The sequence below is a fragment of the Ochotona princeps genome, chromosome 13, assembly GCF_030435755.1.
Source record: "Ochotona princeps isolate mOchPri1 chromosome 13, mOchPri1.hap1, whole genome shotgun sequence".
NCBI classification, from domain to species: Eukaryota; Metazoa; Chordata; class Mammalia; order Lagomorpha; family Ochotonidae; genus Ochotona; species Ochotona princeps.
The window spans coordinates 6005530-6024320 of record NC_080844.1 but is presented as its reverse complement, the minus strand read 5'-3'; the positions used below and the strand labels follow the sequence as shown (position 1 = coordinate 6024320).

The following is an 18791-nucleotide window of genomic DNA, read 5'->3' as shown; positions in this document are numbered from 1 at the left end:
AGAGCAGGGGCGGAGTAGTCGAGACCCGAACCAACACTTAGATATGGGGTGCCCATGTTGCCAGCAGTAGCCTAACCCCCTGTGCCAGGATGGAGGCTCCGTAGTATTCCTCTCTCCTCAGTACCTTGTCCTTGGTTTCTGATTCAGGTTTTCAGGTATCAAGGTGAGACATTAAATAATAAGGGTGTTTTGTGAATTGTGTTCTTTGATCTGAACAGAGTGTACACATTTAGACCCCTGTGATGGAAGTGTAACTTCGTGTTATCAATTGCTTTGTTGTGATGGGTCCAAAAGTAAAACCACACCAGCTGCCTATTGCAAAAACTGATTGCATTGGTCTCTCCTGCCTGTAGAAAAGGCCCACGTCATTTGCTGATGAGCTGGCGGCACGAATCAAAGGGGAGGCTCCAGGCCAACCGGTAGAGGAGCAGACAGGTGAGCACCAGAATGGGGTCACTGGGCGTGCTGGGTGATGCGTAGGACACTTGGTTCATCAGGACAGAGCTCTCTTTGCAATCACTGGGACCCCCCCAAAGACATAATTGTGGCTTCTCTTCTGCTCCTTGGGCTCCTTGTGATAATAGTGCCTGTGGGCGTGTCTGTGTAACCTTGTACCCACCTGGGTGGGGCCCGAGGGGAGCCAGAGAACCCTGGCCCCAGAGAGGAATCCCTGGCTTAGCATTTATCTTCACACTGTGGGTTAGAGAAGCATGTGCTATGTGCTGTGTCCTAGTCACAGAAAGGGGTAGAAAGATATCAGGAGCTTTTCTCACCATTTGCAGTAAATTAAAGAATACGTGTGGAGCTGGTAAGGGTGGACCACCTGTTTTTGAAACATATCCTTCAGTCCTTACCCACAGGAGGAGCGAACCCCGCTAGAAGACGTAGACTAAGAAGGATGAGGCTTTACCTCCAGCTAGGAGGCCTCTGCTTTCCCTTCCACTTCACTTTTCTGGGAGCCCATTGACTGTTTACATAATTCATAATGTGTTTCTGGACGAGTAGGGTCACTCACTCATTCTGAGCTTCTGAAAGTATGTTTTTGGATGCTAGGATTTGCAGTGGAGTAGATTAAAACTCCTTGTAAAGATCTGAATTTGTAGTATTTCTAGTTATCTGTCCTAGAATTTTCTGTAAGTCTTGAAACTGAAATTTCTGGCATCTGTTTTCTGGAGGGAACATGTCAGGCCCTTCTGTGTTCAGCATGCTGTTCCCTCCCCTGCCCTCCTCACTGTGTCCATCTGAGGTCTCTGTTCAGGTGGCCCCTTCCTCACCCAGATTCTCGGTTGCGGGGTGGGTTGGGTGGGATGTGGTAGCAGGTGACCCGAGTCAATGCTTCACAAGTCTGTCCAGATGCAGGGAGACAGCCTTGAGGATTCAGGCCGTGTGTTCCAGGCGTCTCTAGACCTGAGAGCCTGTGGAGGGAGAGGTTTGGGACACTCTGTGGGGCGTGTATTTGCTGTCCAGCACTCCTTGTTCAATGGGGGTCTGTGAACTCTGGGTGTCTGAGTCCAAACCCACCGTTAACTCTGTGCGTGTAATGTTGCTCTCTGTTAGATGAAGATGATAATATGTTTGCACCTCCTAAGCTGACCGACGAAGACTTCTCGCCCTTTGCTTCCAGAGGGGGCCTGTTCAGTGGCGGGCAGGGACTCTTTGATGACGAGGACGATGAGGTGAGTCGGAGGAACTCAGCCGTGCTCCCCACACCTGGCTGTGGGATGTGTCCTCTGCAAGAGATGGGCTTTGTCGCTTTTAATGGGGGAAATGACTTTGTGTGGGAGTCGCTTCAATCTGTTTTGAGACATTGAACAAATGCTTTTAGAAAATGTATTTAAAATGCCCACACGGTCAAGGCAGGACTGAAGCCAAATGTAGGAGTCACCTACCATGTGGGTGTTGGAATGTACAGTAAATATACTGGTTTCCCTGTTACACGTGCCTTTTTCTTAGACATCTTGAAATGTACATGCACTTCTCCCTCTCCCTGAAGCATCTTCCATCTTGCACCTTGTTGCAGAGTGACCTCTTCAGGGATGCCCCGCGGGATCGGCCAACCAGACCACCTGTACGAGAAGGTGAGTGGGGCAAGCAGAGCCCCCAGAACTGTGTCTTTCCTGTCAGGAGGGGGACCCCCAAAGTGCTTCTCAAGCTGTGCTCCTTCGTCTCACAGGAGCCTTGCTTCAGTTAAGCCATTCGTGCTCAGTCATTTATGTGTCAGGAAGAGCTGAGCCATCTGGAAACCCACGTCTCACTTTCCCCTTTCTTAAGAGAGCATCCCTCCAAACGCCAGACAGAGACGTACGCAAGAGCAGTGTTGAGGACACTTCCTGTTGAATGAGGTTTCATTCAACTGTTCTGCCTGTGGGTTGGCAGTCAGGCTTTCCTCATCCTGACCTGAAGGCATCCGCCGTGGCGTTTTGCTTTTCATTTGTTTTTCTGAGAGATGGATAAGGCCGACCGCTACACCTGTGGGTTCACTCCCCAGGCTTCCCCCATGGCTGAAGCCGAAGCCGAGAGCTGTGGACTCAGTGTTGGTTTCCCACGTGGGTGGCAGGGACCCCAGGACTTGAGGCATTGCCAGTGCCTCCCGGGGTCTGCATTAGCAGGAAGGTGGGGTCAGGAGCTGGAGCAGAACTGAGACCTAAGCATGCCAGTATGTGACTCGGGCATGCTCGCTGCTAGGCCGTCCACCTGCCCCTGTGGACTTTTAAACTTTTTTTATGTTTATTTGAAAGGTAAAAGTGAGGCCGAGATACCCCCCATTCCCTGGTTCATTCTTCAAATGTCTGCTGCAGTTGGGCTGAGGCAAAGCCAGTTGATTGGAACACCGTCCAGGTCTTCTCTCTGGGTGATGGCCACCCAAGGGCTAGAGTGATTTCTTCCTTCCTCCCAGAATGTGTCAGCAGGAAGCTGTAATAAGATGCACAGCTGGCACTTGGACCCAGGTCCCCTGATAGTGGATGTGAAAGATGGATATACAGAGAGGAGGAGAGACAGAGAGGAATATCTTCTGTCCGATGGTTCACTCCCCAAGTGAGTGCAACAGCTAGAGCTGAGCCAATCCGAAGCCAGGAGCCAGGAACTCCTCCAGGTCTCCCACGCGGGTGCAGGGTCCCAAGACTTTGGGCTGTCCTCGACTGCTTCCCAGGCCACAAGCAGGGAGCTGGATGGGAAGCAGGGCTGCCGGGATTAGAACCGGTGACTATATGGGATCCCGGCACGTGCAAGGCGAGGACTTTAGCCACTATGCTATCGCGCCGGGCCCGACTTGGGGAATTTTTTTAAGAAGCTCAACAGCTCCCAGGTTGGGTATCAGCTCCAAGCCCTGTGAGGCCACGTCTCTTGTGGGCTCCTCAGTTCCGGGGCTGCATTTTCTTCCACCAGAGATGGTGATACTGACAGGGCCACTTTCCATGTTTTCTCCTACAGTCTTCCTTTATTTTTTTCTCTGTTTGCACAAGTTCTTTCTGTCATGTTGTCCAACCTCAGTGAGTCAAGCTGGGACTATCTGGGCAGCCTTCCCAGTTCTCCCCTCCCCTACCATGACCCTGCATCTGGGCAGCCCTCCTGGCTCTCCCCTCCCCTACCACCACTCTGTGTCTGGGGAACCCTGTGTCTGGGCATTCCTCCCGACTCTCCCCTCCCACCATGACCCTGTGTCTGGGCAGCCCTCCTGGCTCTCCCCTCCCCTACCATGACCCTGTGTCTGGGCAGCCCTTCCGGCTCTCCCCTCCCCTACCATGACCCTGTGTCTGGGCAGCCTTCTCGACTCTCCCCTCCCCTACCATGACCCAGCTCGTCCTCCAGGAAAGCCACAGGATAACTTACTTGAGCCGTGTGAAGGGAGCCCTGATGTCAGGAAGGAGAAAACAAGAAGGAGCCGGGCCGTGACTAGTCAGGAAGGACTTCTGTTAGCAACAGTTCTCACTGCACACATCCCAGGGAGTTGGCTTTAGCAAGGGAAGGTTTTCTGTGTGTGCAGTGAGTACCTGTTCCTTTCTCATTCCAGAACCTTCATCCTCCAAACCTGCAAAGAAAATCCCAGCGGGAGGAGTCTCTGTGTTTTTAGGTAAAAGAACTACAGTTTTGTTCTGTTTTAGCTTATGGGCTTATTTATTTATCTTGAAAGACATTTTGAGATGGAGAAACAGAAAGCTCTTCCATCCGCTGGTCCACTCCCCAAGTGACTGCAATGGCTGGAGCTGGGCACAGTTGAAGCCAGGAGCCAGGAGCTTCTTCCTGTCTTCCGTGTGAGTGCAGGGGCTCTAGCAAATCCTCTGCTGCTTTACCTGACCATTAGTAGAGAGCTGGACTAGAAACGCAGAGGGGAAACTGACCAGTGCCTACATGAGGTGCTGGCGCTGCAGGAAGTAGCTTTACCTGCGCTGCCTCAGCCTCAGACCCTTGCACTGTCATTTTAAAATTTGCCCTCCTCTCAGGGCTGGCTGGAGATGAGGAGGCAGCTTGGTGCCAGCTCCCATAGACAGTGACTTGGGACTTCCTGTGTTTAGTGGCCAGGAGATTGTGCGTGAGAGGACATGTTCAGTGCTAACGGTAGGAGGCACTTGGGTGCAGCCAGCACGTGTTGCTGATGAACGCCCAGTTCTCAGCAGGTGGCACCGCTCAGGCTGTGACAATCCCTGTCTCCAGCCACAGGGGACACGGATGTGTTTGGGGTCACCTCTGCACCCTCCCGGAAGGAGCCCCAGAAGCCCGGGCAGCCCCCTCCTGGGAAGAGCCCCCACCTGCCAGCTCCGGCTGGACTCTTTGCAGCTGACGACGATGATGACAACGATGACCTTTTTGCAGCATCCCACAGCAAACCTTCCCGGTCAGGTACTCGGGCCGTGGGCCATGGCTGTTGCTGGGGGCTTAGTATAGGAGGGAGAGTGTTGACTGCAAAGCCCTGAGCTCCTGGCAGACACTAGCTCTGTGTTCAGTACCAGAGTGCTTCCTCGGGCACTGCTGTCTTTGATTGTTCTGTCTGCACTAAACATGGGGTGGTTAGGAGGCCTCTGGTTCATAGACTCCCATCTTCTGCTCCGGAAGCATCCCAGTGTCATCACCCTGAATTCACATTTCACAGTCCACTGATGGGCCAGCACTCTCGGAGCTGTTGTCAGCATGAAACTCCTGATCCAGTGGGTCCAGCATGGGGTCCTGAGTGTCCACCCTGGTTTCTCACAAGTTTCCTGCTGGGCAGGGATCACTAGTTGTGGGGGATCAAACTGCAGGTGGCCAGACCTGGATTCTGTGGGAGTTTTCTTCCAGGAAAGAGAGCGGCGCAGAAGTGCACATGGATTTGAAGGAGGAGGGGTGATAAAAATACTGGTGGCAGGGCAGGGCGTGTTTAGCAGCGTACCGCCTGGGCTTGCTCTCCTTTGCCAGTTTCCGGCATAGAAAGGAGAAAAGCGGAAGTGTGCAGGCAGGTGGTGGCTTCATTCTTGGAGAAAGAGCACAGGCAGATGCATGCCAGACGCAGATCTAGGCCAGCTGAAACTGCGGAAGGAAGCTGTCACCTCCTGTGGCTGGCTACAGAGGACTCTCGGGAGTGGCTGTCTTTGAGAACTGTTCCAGATTCCCAGATAGACCATGGTGATTTTTGTCCCCCCCTTAAATATCTCCTGGTCCCTGGGGACATTCCTAAAACAGCGGCCTGCTTTCAGCTGCACACACGCCCCCTCGTTTAGTGTGACAGCCAGCACCCATGGGAGTGAAACCAGCCAGATGCTCCCCAGGAGAGCGAGCTAGGGTTTTTCCAACTAGTGGAACCTTTTGTGAGGCTGTTAGGAAGGAAGTGGCTGCAGGTCACCTCGGGCCCATTTCCCAGGTGCAGTAGGTGGAAAGTGGGAAGTGCAGATGGTAAGACAGGTTGTCCCAGTCGTGCTTATCACTGAAAGTGCGATCCGGTGACCCATGAATGTTAATATGGGTCAGTCCCAAGGGGGAGCGGGAGCCTGTGCCTTCCCTGTTTGAGGGGACAGATGGAGTTACAGGGCTTTCAGTATGAGCTTTAATCTGCTTTTTTGTAGCGTGTGTGAGGTTAGGGCCAGATCCAGCCTTTGTGTTTCCGAATCCTGGGGTGGCTTAAGTGACGTCTCTCTCCCTAGGGGTCTGTGTCCCTGTAAGCCAGCCCACACTGCACTAAGCGCAGGGAACTGCTGCTTGAACAAGGGCGTTGGTCAGGGGCTTAAACTGCCCCATGAGTCATGGGAGCTGCTGTTTTATCTCTGAAACCACCAAGGCCAGTGTGCAGTTCCCCTCAGTGCTTCCTTGTAGCTAGTCAACAAATAGCAAGCCTCTTCTCCTTATTCCTGAGGCGGGGACTGAAGGGAGAAGACCTTTCATCGGTGGACTCTGTGGTGGGATTTTCCTTTGCCTTGCTGTAATTTTGTGCTGTGGTGTTTTGTCAAAGGTCAAATCAAGTCCACTGCGAGCATGTTTGAGGAGGAGGAGGGAGACCTGTTCAAAGAGAAAGCAGCTTTGCCAGGAGACCCTGTGAACCAGACAGATGAAAAGAAAGCCAGGGCCCAGAACAAGGTGAACCAGAGGGAGGAGGCCTGAGGGGGGGTTCACGGGGTGGGCCTCTTCCTTCCTCGGCATCCCTGGGGGAGGTGGGCCAGGGGAACGTGTTGTCTGCATTCACAGTGATGGTGGAGAACTTCCAAGTGAAAGAGAGTGCGGGGTGGGTGAGGAGCACAGGATCCAGGAACTCCCAGGAGATTTCTAGATACTTTGTTTCTGAGCCTTCCTGTGTTTGTATATATGTTTAACTGCTTGCAAGGAAGTTGCAGGCATCCCGACATTTCACCCCTAACTATATCACTGAGCACTTTCTGAAAAGACTCTCCTGCAGCCACCCCCCTCTTCAACAGCCCCATGGTTAGGGTGATTCTGTAGTAGAATCTCTAGTCTAGCCCATAAAGAGTTGGCCCCCAGAATGTCTTATAAGATAATACCCAACAGTGGTACTGGTTTAAATAATCTCCTACGTGCTCTGTATGCTAACTTTCTGTCTTCAGATGCCACTTGTAGTATTTGTGTTTATGGTGAGCCATTTTTTTTTTTCAGAATGTATAATGTAGATTTATCTGATTCCATTCCTGTGACTATATTCAAGTTAAACTTTGCTTATTTCAAAATTCATTTACTCATTTTTGAGAAAAGCACAGGGGGAGATGTTCTCTGGTTTGCTCCCCCAAATGGCCAAAACAACCTGTACTGGGCCAGGCTGAAGCCAGGAGCCAGCACTTCATCCCTGTCACTCGTGTGTGGCGGGATCCCAGATTCTTTTTTTTTTTTTTTTTTTAAAGATTTTATTATTATTGGAAAGCCGGATATACAGAGAGGAGGAGAGACAGAGAGGAAGATCTTCCATCCAATGATTCACTCCCCAAGCGAGCCGCAACGGGTCGATGCGCGCTGATCCGAAGCCGGGAACCAGGAACCTCTTCCGGGTCTCCCACGCGGGTGCAGGGTCCCAAAGCTTTGGGCCGTCTTCGACTGCTTTCCCAGGCCACAAGCAGGGAGCTGGATGGGAAGTGGAGCTTCCGGGATTAGAACCGGCGCCCATATGGGATCCCGGGGCTTTCAAGGCTAGGGCTTAAGCCGCTAGGCCACGCCGCCAGGCCCGGGATCCCAGATTCTTGTACTGTCCCCTGCCATCATTCCAAATGTATTATCAGGGAGCTTAATGGAAGTAGCCAGGATGTAAAGCTGGGCACGCTGATATGGAGTAGGTTGGATACAGGCTGTAGGCTCACCAGTAGCATCTTACTGTGCTGTGTCACAGCATCTGCCCAAAGGAATAGAGGAATACAGGCCAGCCAGGAGTGCACTTCCTGCTCTGTCACCTCCTGAGGTACCTCAGGTGCAATGTCCCCGTGAGGTGATGGATTCTGCTCCCTCGGCTTAAGTGGCCCGCGATATGTCTCTGGACAGACTCTGCTCTGTCCCTAGCGACCTGGTGTCTGACATGTGGCCCTCTCTCTGCCAGCCCCTGCTGGGTGGTCTTCACACCCCAGATGACCTTTTCTTGATCTTTTCCTGTTAGGGGTGTCCAAAGTTTGATTCTGTGTTTCTTGCCCCTTTGTTGGCTGCCTGCCTTCCCAGTGGGTTTTAGTGCTGCTGTAGAACCAGGGGTTGTTTAATTACTTACCACCTTCTATGCCATATTCCCCCTGTAATATTCTTGGCTGATGTGCTTGTGCTGGCCCGAGTTCAGCCAGTAGGCTGTGTCCTGTGGCCTGCTGCCCCTTCCCCTGCCATCCTGCCCTGCTCGCCTGTGTTTCTACCACTGTTTGTCATTGTGTCCTACCCCAGCTGTGAAGGCTCAGCTTTCCCCTGCTGCCTGAGTGCAGCATTCATGACTCCCAGGGCAGCCTAACCTGTATCACTGTGAAGCAACAGTCTCTGATAGACCACTTGTATCTTCTGCCTTCTTGGTTATTTTGTTTGTTTAAGATTTATTTATCATTATGTGAAAGGCAGTTACAACATAGAAATTATCTTCCTTCTGCTTGCTCATTCTCACATTGCTGCAACACTTGGAGCTAAGCTAGGCCGAAGCTGGGACCCAGGAAATTCTTTCAGGTCTCCCACATGGGTGCAGGAACTAGAATGAGCCATCTGTATTGCTTTCCTAGGCCATTAGCAAGGAGCTGGATCAGAGTTGGAGCAGCTGTGACTTGAATCCAATGCCTTTATTGGAGCCTGGCATTGTGGGCCCTTCTGCCTACATTTTGACACACACTTCCCTCTGCCTGGACGTTCTTGCTGGAACCAATCTGATGCTGACCTGGCCTTACCTGTCCTGAGAAACATCTCATGCTGCTGGTTTTTTTCCCTCTTACCTTATTTGTACCCAGTGTTAAATCTCTTTAGCATATCTACTCCCTTTGTATTCTTTCACTTTCTCTTCAAAAAAAAAACCTCTCGCCATGTTGGTTCACTCTCCAAATGTCAGGCTGAAGCCAGAAACTGAGTGCTCCATCTGGTGGTCTTTGACAGCAGTGAGGGCAGGGGGCACCCAACTATTTGTGTTGGAAGTTGGAATTGAAACAGAGCTAGGAATTGAAGTAAACTGTACACTCCAGTGTCCAGTCCAGGATTTAGCATCCCATTGTAGATTGTAACCCTTTCCTCCCGATTCCCGCTCGCTCTGTGTCGGTTCTGTGGGAACTGCATACACACCCACGGCCATCGCATCGTCTTTGCTCCCCAAGTACATGTTCCTCCGACAACTCGGTGTGCTTGGTGAGTGAGTGGTTGTCAGTCCTCATTCCAGTTGTCTTGTCTGCTAATTCTCACTGTTTCTTTTTTCCCTGTGTCCCCAATGAAGGCAACCCTACCTTCCAACAAACATCTCCAGGTGAAGTCAGAAACGAAGACCCACAAAGGTTTGTTTTCCGATGAGGAGGACTCTGAGGTAAGGAGCTGCTTTTTCTCTGGTTGGTGTCTGAGTGTGTGGACATTGTATTAGAAACTTTCTCAGACAGCTTTTTGTTTTTTTTCCTCAGTAAGGGGAGTGGAGGGCTTCAGAAACGCATGAAAAATCAAATTAAAAATTAAGTTTATTTTGGTGCACAGAAGTTTGAAATCCCTATTTACAAGTAGAATATGTTCTAAGAATTATTTAGTGTTTTCTTAGAACAGAATCTCTTGAGAACATACAAACTTTGGAAAGCAAAATGTGAACCTTACCGTACTCTCTGGGACTTGAGTCCATTGCATCCTCCTGGGTATATCACGCTGACTGGGATGCTCCGATTTGAAGAGGACTGATTGGTCCACAGGGCGATAGAGGCACCTGTGCTAAATGACACGGAGACCAAGGTGCTGCTTCCTTTGTTGACTCTCAGTCCTTAGTGGATTTGGTGCAGGCTGTGTGTGGCTCTGCCTTTCAACCTGACAGGTGGCTCAGTGCCTCCTGGACTCAGTGGTGCCAGCTCTCAGAAACTTCTTGGTATTTCAGGCGTAGAGCCTTGTAGGACTCACTGTGCACAAGCTTCTGAAGGGTCAGAGACAAGAGAATGGAATGTGGGCCTGGCAGATGTTTGTGTCATCGCCAGGAAGTGTGGACGTCAGGGTAGGCTCCTGAGGCTGGCCTGTTTGCCCACGGTCAGGATGGACACATGTCACTCTTGGAAGCAGGGCATATCCTTGGTGTCATTTATGGCTTTTGCTCTGGTTTACTTTTGCTTCCTTAATGCCACAGATCCTTTGGTTTTGCCAGTATGTCAGCTGCTTTAGGGGTACAGGAGGCCTGGGCTCCCTGTGGGCTGTGCTCCCACAGACAAACCTGCTTACCGCATCGGGCACAGGTAAAAACCACTGTCTGTGGCACTTGCGTCAACCTGCCACCTGCAAGACCTGTTTCCCATATCAGATCATGGGTTCAAGTTCCAGCTGCTCTGCTTCCCATCTAGCTCCACACAGATGTGTCTGGGAAAGCAGCAGATGATGCCCAAGGTGCTTGAGTCTCTCCATCCATGTGGGAGACCAGGATGGAGTTCTGGGCTCCTGGCTTTGGTCTGACCCAGCTGCCTATTGCTGCCATTTGAGAGTTAACCAGCAAATGGAAGATCCCTCTCCCTGCCACTCTTCCTCTCCCTCTCTCTGTCACTCCCGCTTTCAAGTAAGAAAATCTTAAAGGAAAAAGAAAATGACGGTGCTGAGAAGGAGGCAGTAGATGAACTCACTAGATGCAGATTTGAGGAGTAGACAGTAAGTCCATGTCTTGTCCTAATTAATTGTTTTTGTCCTAATTAATTGTGTGGCTCTTGTCTATTGAGGTTTCTTTCAGGAAGGGAAAAAGTGTCATAGTTTACATTTTTGACCCACATAGCTCAATTCGTAGATTTTTTTTTATCAAAATATAGGCTGATGCTTTATAACATTTTGAGAATTTTTCACATTTATGACATTTGAGAAACTTGAGAACTTCTGTGCACTGGCTTACTCCCCAAATGGTCATAGCAGTTGAGGTTGGGCCAGACCAAACCAGGAACCAGTAACTCCACCCCCCTCTCCCACATGGTGGCAGGGGCCCTGGTCCTTGGGCCATCTTCTGCTGCCTCCCAGGGTGCATGCTAAGAGGAAGCTGGATCAGAGGGAGTAGCTGGCAGTAGAATCGGGACTCCAGAATGAGATAGGGACATCCCGAGTGATGCCTAACCCGCTGTGCCACAATGCCTGTTCCGAGGCCCTGCCATTTTGCAGCTGCTGTCTCAGCTGCCTGCTCTCTCTGCTGGGAGGAGCCTGGACACATGGAAGCCATCATGTCCTGGGCTCTGGTGCTTCCTGTTGAGCTGATACTGTGTGAACTGACACGTGTATTATCCAACAACTTTGTTGCTCTGTCCATAGGATTTGTTTTCTTCTCCAAACACGAGCAAGTCGAAAGGTGCATCCCTGCCGCCTAGTAAGCTGCCACCATCGGTCTCCCTTTTCGATGATGAAGATGAAGACGTGAGTATGGTTATCATAACGTTAGATTATTGACTTTCACATTAGTGGTTAGTGTAAGTGTATAGCCAGAGAGGCTCAACAGTAGAAGGAAGGTGCAGGGGAAATGGACCGTCTCAGGCTTATTTCACTAAAATACCTCTGTGTGCATGTCAGTGACTTTCTTAGGTAGTTATTGTAACACAGGGAAGACTGTGACCTAGTGCTTACAGAAGGTTTCATAGATTTCATTTTAAATTTTTGCAGTTTATTTATGTGTGTTTGAGAGGCAAGCAGTGAGAGTATGTGAGCTCACTCCCACCTTCTGGCTAACTCCCCAGACTTTGGAGAGAACTGGGCTGCTGCAGCCAGGAGCCAGGGCTGCAGAGCAGGTCTCCACATCAACAGGAACCCAGTCACTTCAGTCATCACCTCCTGTCCGCCCAAGAAGGCAGAGCTGGGTCTTGAACCCAGGTATTCAGGTACTGGCATTCTAACCAGTGTCTTAGCTAAATGCCCACCCTGGATGTCATGTCCTGGAGTCTGCCTTTGACAAGTCCTTTTGAGAGTGGTTCCTCGCTATGCCTCAGGGTCCCCACAGAAGTCTTAGCTAAGGTGGGAGTGAAAATGAGAAGAAGGCCAGAGCCAGACCTTGCCTTTCTCCCCAGCCTGGATGGAGACTCCAAAGTGGAGGGAGAAATAAGGCAGGGAAGCCCACCTCGCTCCTTGTGCCGGCCCGGCTCGTAGGGTGTGCAGTCAGAATCCTGGGTTCATGGTCCAGCGCCACCATTCTCAAGTCGGAAACCTTCAGCAAGTAACTTGACCTTGGGTCTCATGACCTAACAGAAAGTAGGGTCAAAATAACAGCTAAGAAAAAATAGCACAAGTGTAATGGTGATTTTAAACGTTTGTTTAAGCTAAGTGTTTGGCCAGGTGGTCAGGAAGCCCAGGTCCCATACTGGAATGCCTGCGTAACTGAGACTACCCATGTGCACTATGGAATGTCCGCTTGCAGCTCCTGACTGCAGCTTCCTGCTCATGCAAACACTGGGAGGCAGTGGTGATGGAGCGATCTGGTATTTGGGTTTCTGCCACTCATGTGGGATGCTTGGGTTGAGTTCCTAGCTTTGGTCTTGACCCAGCCCCAGGTGTTGGAAGCATTTGGAGGACCAGTGTATGAGAAGGTGTTCTATCTCTCTGCCTCTCAGAAAAAAAAAAAAATATGGGTATATGGATTTAAATCAAAAGTTCCCCTGTTTCCACCTCAAGGGAGAGATAATCTGTTCCTAACTGGAAACTCACTAAACACTGGGCTCGAAAGGAAGTCTTGCGTTTACTTTGGTGTAGGGGAAGCTGCGTTACTGCTTCACCTCTTGTTTTCCAGGATAACCTTTTTGGGGCTGCAGCTGCTAAGAAGCAGACATCATCTCTGCCGACTGAGAGTCAGGAGAAGGCGAAGTCCTCGCTGCCCTCCACGAAGAAAGCGCCTGCCTTACTGTTCAGCAGTGACGAGGAAGTGAGTTCACGCTCTGTGTTTCTCCTAAAGAGATGCTTTGGTGGAAATTAAAAAAAAAAAAATGTTTTCTGTTTATTGGAAAGGCAGAGAGCAAGAATGAGAGATAAATCTTCCATCTACTGGCTTGTTGCCCAAATGCCCGCAGTGCCCAATCCCAGCCCAGGCCAAAGCCAGAAGGGCAGAACACACTCCTGATCTCCCCACGTGCGGCAGGGACCAGCCTCTGTGCCATCACCTGCTGTGCAACAAAAGTGGCTTTTTCTGTTCAAGTACATGATTTTCTGTGGAGTTGCCCTTTGGTTTGGTTTGTTTTGTTTTTTCCCAGTAGGCTTGTAGTGGAGTTGTTTTTGCGAGATTATTACAGTTGTGCAGGGAAAAATAAGAGTATTAGCTCCAATGGGGAGCTACAGGGCGCCCAGATTGGAGACGGGTTGACCCCTGGGAGCTCTAAAGACCACTGAGAAGGGATCCCTCCGCCCTAGATTCTGCATGCTTCTCCTTGGGCTACAGCTCCCTGCTGGGGTTCTGGAAAGCTCTGTGACAGATTGGCAGCCAAGCACTGAACACCACTGTCCCCTAGGTAGCCTTTCGGCAACCTTGCCTGGGAGGAAGCCGGCTGGGGAGTCCACAGGAAGCCTGAGGCTGTTCGAGCTTCAGCAGATTGCTACAGCCAAAGGATCTGCTGTACAGCAAGTGCTTGGGAGCTGCTGGGGCTGGCAGGTGTAAATGCAGACGGGGGAGCTTTCCTTCCCGAAGGCCGGGTTTATACCTCTTGGCCCAAGCTTCAGCACCAGTTTTCCTTGGGCTCTTTTTTTTCCTGCATGTTAGTTACATTTTTACTCTTTTTCACTTTTTTTTTCCAGTCTGCTTAGGGGTTTTAAATGAAAATGCCATTCTTCTCCAATGTGGACAGTCCTTTTTTTTTTTTTTTTAATCTTTTCTCTCCCATGTCTCCCATGTAATCAATTCTGACTTCCCTAAAACAGGAAGTTACAAAGTCCATGGCAGGAAGTGAAGGAAAAGTCGTGAGAAAGCTTGTGAGGTCGGAGGATCCAGCCCAAGGGCTGAGTCCAAGAAAGTATTGATCTTGCTTTCTTCAACAGTGACACTCTTAGCTTAGTACTTAAGTTCATCTCTGTTTAATAAATGCAACCTTAATTTTACTCCCCAAGTTCTATAGACTGGATTAGCACTGGGTATTTTAATATAAATGTTTTACGTTTTAAGGATCAATGGACTATTTCTGAGCCGAAGACCAACCCAACATCTGATAGCATGTCCAGAGGGGAAGACTCCAGGCCTGTCTTGAGCAAGGAGGCCAAAGCTGTGGGAAAAACCAGCCTCTTTGAGGAGGACGATGAAGATGACCTCTTTGCTATTGCCAAGGACAGGTGAGGTGGTCAGCGTGAGAAATTATTTGCTCAGCATCTGTGGGCACAATAAGCGTGCCTGGTGCTCAGGGTGGTCAGCTTGCCACATGACTGCTGACTGTCCATTTCCTGCCTGTTCCCCCAGTGCGCTTTGTCCTTGTAAGGCCTCCTCCCTTCCCCTACCCACCCCTTGCTCGTCTTCAAGTTTCCTTATCTGAGTTATTGTCCCTATTTTAATAATTTCCTTATTTGTCCACCATTTTTAAGTACCGTTTGTTGTGTTTTTGTTCTCTGCTTTTCCTCTGGCTTCCTTAAAGGATGTGATGTTTGGTCGTGGTTCTTTGAACGTTGGTCGTGGCAGGAGGACATGTCCCTGTCAGTGTTGAGCTGTGTGCTGTCTGTAGCTGCGGAGGACATGTTGTGGGCCCCTTGACTGTCGTAGTGACCCTGGGGCTGAAGTGCACATCCCCAGCTGGGATTTAGAGTAACTTCCCTGCAAAGGTTGTTTTTTCTGCTCTTGAGAGCTTGGAGGAATTGAGCTGCCTGACAGTAGCACAGTAAGGCAGTGGATGGGCGGTGTCAGTGCTGTGTGCTCTGGTGTGGCTATAAGCTTCATCGACTGGATTCGAAAGTGACTCAGACCTCCATCTCCAAATGCCCTCATTGCTGCAAACACCACCCATTCCCCTGTAGGCCCTTGTGACCTGCCACCTGGATGTTTGACATCTGTTTGAAAACAGAGGCCCTGGGACCCCCATGTCTGATACTAAATCCCTGAGCCCTGAGTTTCTGTCTGATAACCAAGAGTCTCTGTGCTTGACATGCCTCTTACAGGGTTGTTGAGGCTGTTGGATGGGATCAAGTGCAGAGTGCTCCTTAGCTTGATGTCTGGGGCCCTAGCGGGGCTCAACTGTCACCATTGCTTGTCAGGAGTACAGGGGCTGTGTTTCTGGTCTTCACCTATTGCCCTGTCTCCCGCATCACTCTTGGGAAACCTGTCCTCCCTTCACAGATAAACGAGAAGAAACAGGGTGAGAAACAAGAGCAGACTGGGCTCCACTTTCATGTGGTGCCACTGCCCACCTAGCTTTGTAGGCCCCAGACTCAATCTGCTTTAGTTGATCCTCTTGTTGCCTCTCCAATGCTATACCTGTGGCTGTCATCCTGTTTCCAAAAAAGCTTTATGCAGACCCTAAATGTAGGTGTGGATTTAGGAGAATGATGCCCTCGTATACTGTTGGTGAGGAAGCAGTGAAGCCATGTGGGAAAATGGGCTAGCACTTCTCCAGATGCTGATCCTAGTCGCCTACCACCCGCAGTTCCACCCCTAGCCACTTGCCATGTATGTGCATCTAAAACCTGTTCACGGTGTTCACTGCAGTGTTAATTCCTACTAGCCAAAGATGGAAACAGCCCAGGTGACCATTAACTGATGACTCAAGTTGCAAAATGCATGGAAGTCAGCGGTAAAGAGGAAGGAAATACTGACAGGCTAAAGCACAGATGAGCGTAGCAGATACTGTGTTAATGGAAAGAAACTGGCCACAGAATCCGTGCTCACATGAAAAGTCCAGAATGTGTCCGCCCACAGGACAGAGTGGGGCAGTGGTCCCCAGTGGCAGAGGGGAACAAGGATAGGCAGTGGCCGCTGGTGGTGGAGAGAGTCCTGGTTGGGGGCAGGTGTGGAGAAACGGTGAACTCAGAGCATGGTGGTTGCTGCACACCCCTGTGGTGTTGTAAAAGCTGCTGAGATGTTTGCATCCAGAGGCATTAATGTCACTGGGTTGGCCGCCCTCCTGACTGCTCTGGAAGTGGGCCTCAGCCCTCGTTGGCCTTCTTCTGTGATGGGTGGTGGTAGGAGAGAAGGTGGCACTGTGAACACCTGTGGGTGCAGGCCTGTGTGTAGCCGTGTGCACCTGTACTACAGGCAAGTGCCCAGGCCAGGGGGAGTGGGGCACGGCAGGCCCTGGGTTCTTCTGCAGAAGGTTGAGGGGCAGAGGCTGGTGTTGGCCATGGGTGGTCTCGCTGCTTTTGAACTGTGTGGTATCCACTGAGAACTCGGGTATTTTTGAGGGGAAGGAGGGAGTGTGCTCTTGGAAGGGTGGCCCAGGAGGGCCGTTGCTTGCATTCTATTACCTTTGCTCTTTGTTTCTTGATTTAGCCAGAAGAAGATCCAAAGAGTGTCACTGTTGTTTGAAGATGACGTAGATAGCGGAGGCTCCCTGTTCGGCTCGCCTCCCATGCCCGTGCCTTCTGCAGCCACGGTACTCTTTTCTTCTTCTTCTTATTTATTTATTTATTTTTTGCACGGAGTGGGTGGAGCAAGCAACTTCCTTTTTTTTTTTTTTTTTTTTTTTTTTCTTTTTAAGAGTCCTTTATTTTGCTTGAAAGGGTTACACAGAGAAAGAGGTCTTCCATCTGCTGGCTCACTCCCCAAATGGTTGCAATGGCTGGAACTGAGCTGGTCCAAAGCTAGAACCCAGGAAATTCCCCTGAGTACGCCATGTGGATGCAAGGGGCCCAAAGACCTGAGCCATCCTCTTCTGCTTTCCCAGAGTAGAAGCAGGGAGTTGAGTTGGAAGTAGAGAGCCTGGGGTTAGAACCAACACCCATGTGAAGACCAGTTGGCATTGCGATCACAGTGATACCACCAGGGTTTTCTTGAAACACCATCCCAAATTGGCTCCCAACACCTGCCCTTCAAGACAGAGCCTTCTGAAACAGGTTGTTTCCTGCTTCTGAGCATGCTCTCCAGAGTAGTGCTTTTCATCAGGAGAAGTGCACCTGCCATGCCTGGAGAGGAGGGATGACCCCACCCCTGCCCAGGCCTCACCTTGGGTGGAACAGCCCCAGAACAGAGTGGCAGCTGTATAGCCCCTGTACTAGATGAAAACCCTGCCTCCACCCTGGGGATCAGTGACTGAGTCCACAGCACCTGTGGAAATGGAGGAGAAGGGAGGCAGAGAGAGTTTGGCAGAGGTGAAGACCCGAGTGAGAGCAGTGTGGGGGAGCCGAGCCAAGGGGACAGGTGACAGAGTGTTGGAAGCTGGTGTGCTGTGGCTGCAAGTCTGAGGAAGTAGTGCTGGTTACATTGCCCATCCTGTCCTCTCCTCTCCCACTTTCAGCTGTTACCTAAGGCTTCTTGCCTGTTCACTGCTGTGCCGCCATGCTTGGCCAGTGCATGTCCTCATTGTTAAAGGTGTCCTTATGCTTCTTCTGGCAGAAAAAAGAATCCATTCCTCAGGACTCCCCTTTGCTGCTCAGCAATGAGGCCGAGAAAAAGGCAGGCCTGGGCGAGCCTGTGGAGCCGCAGGCTGAGAACACGGAAGACGCCTCAGGATTTGGGAGCAGTGACGCTGCTGAGAAGTCGGAACAGGTGGGCATTTATTTATTTGTTTATTTATTTATTTCCTGCAAAGGAGAAAACATTTTGTATCATTGAAGTCATCACACATTCACTCGCACACATGCACATTCAAACACTCACACATTCACCTTTTTTTTTTTTTTTTTTTTTTTTTTGCCACAGAAAACAATGGTTCATTTGCAGAAAGATCTGAAAACCCTGTAGTGATCTGCCCCTGTGGTTCAGGGAGACCTTGAGCTTGGCCCTTGCCCGCAGTCTGTGCTAGGCCCAGGCAGACATGCAGTGAGGTGCAGCCTGCTGAGTGATGTGGGTGCCTTTCCCTATGTGCACCCTCTCTGGGGGTTTGCCCTTCCTGACTTGTTTCCTTCTCTAAGCGCTACTGTTAGACCTGGTGCTCCTGGTGCTCCGGGCCCACCGGGACCCCTTCCTGCCCTGCTCCCCACCCCCGCTACCCCCAACTGCCCCTCAGCTTTATGGTACGACATCACGTGTCACACGATGGGCCCCATTTTGTAAATTACATAGTTGCTCAGAGAAGCCTGTTTTTCTGCCATTTGTCCACTCTGTTCTTGGAATGCACCTCACAGTTCATGCATGATTCACTGGAAGCTGTTTTGCTTTCTTCCTGGCACTTGGAATCCTAGGGGTGCTTAGGCTCAGTGACATCTTCCAGGAGATGTGGCAGCTGTTGAACGTGTGGGCAATGCATTGCAGAAGCAGAGGTTCCTGTTGGTTATGCAGTGTCAGTCTTCCGGAGTGTGAGGGGCTGGTGTGGCTGGTTGGGTGTTCCCTTGGGGCTCCCAGGTTGTGGGAATCCAGGCAGGTGCACAGCTGTGATCCTCTCTCAGCAACAGGCCTCTGTGTTCTCTGCAATGGAGTCATTCTTCCTGGGTCCTGAGCAACCCATGTGCATCAGGTTACTGTCCCACCTCGTACGAAGAGGGGCCCATGTGCGTGCACTCTTTGGAAAAGCCATCTTTGGCTGTAGGTTTACAGACCCTCCCAGGAGGAGGCTGGGCAGGATTACTCTGGGTTTTGTTCCTGGGAATAGAATGTGATGAGTCCTGGGCCCTGGGTTGTGCTGGTTCTG

At 50.8% G+C, this 18791-nt stretch overlaps 1 protein-coding gene across 5 annotated transcripts in view; it reads left to right on the top strand.

Annotated features, from left to right (window-relative positions):
* WASHC2C (WASH complex subunit 2C) overlaps positions 1-18791 on the top strand; it is a 57130-nt gene that overhangs the window by 15020 nt on the left and 23319 nt on the right. For 2 of the 5 annotated variants that reach the window (XM_058671110.1, XM_058671108.1), the window contains exons 10-21: positions 354-435; positions 1558-1676; positions 2021-2078; positions 4013-4072; positions 4660-4839; positions 6419-6543; positions 9344-9430; positions 11371-11472; positions 12833-12964; positions 14192-14355; positions 16496-16598; positions 17558-17710. In XM_058671110.1, coding sequence (XP_058527093.1) covers positions 354-435; positions 1558-1676; positions 2021-2078; positions 4013-4072; positions 4660-4839; positions 6419-6543; positions 9344-9430; positions 11371-11472; positions 12833-12964; positions 14192-14355; positions 16496-16598; positions 17558-17710 — 1365 coding nt within the window. Of the gene's footprint in view, positions 1-353; positions 436-1557; positions 1677-2020; positions 2079-4012; positions 4073-4653; positions 4840-6418; positions 6544-9343; positions 9431-11370; positions 11473-12832; positions 12965-14191; positions 14356-16495; positions 16599-17557; positions 17711-18791 lie in introns of those variants that run through there. The other 3 variants (XM_058671109.1, XM_058671107.1, XM_058671111.1) reach the window with 2 other exon arrangements.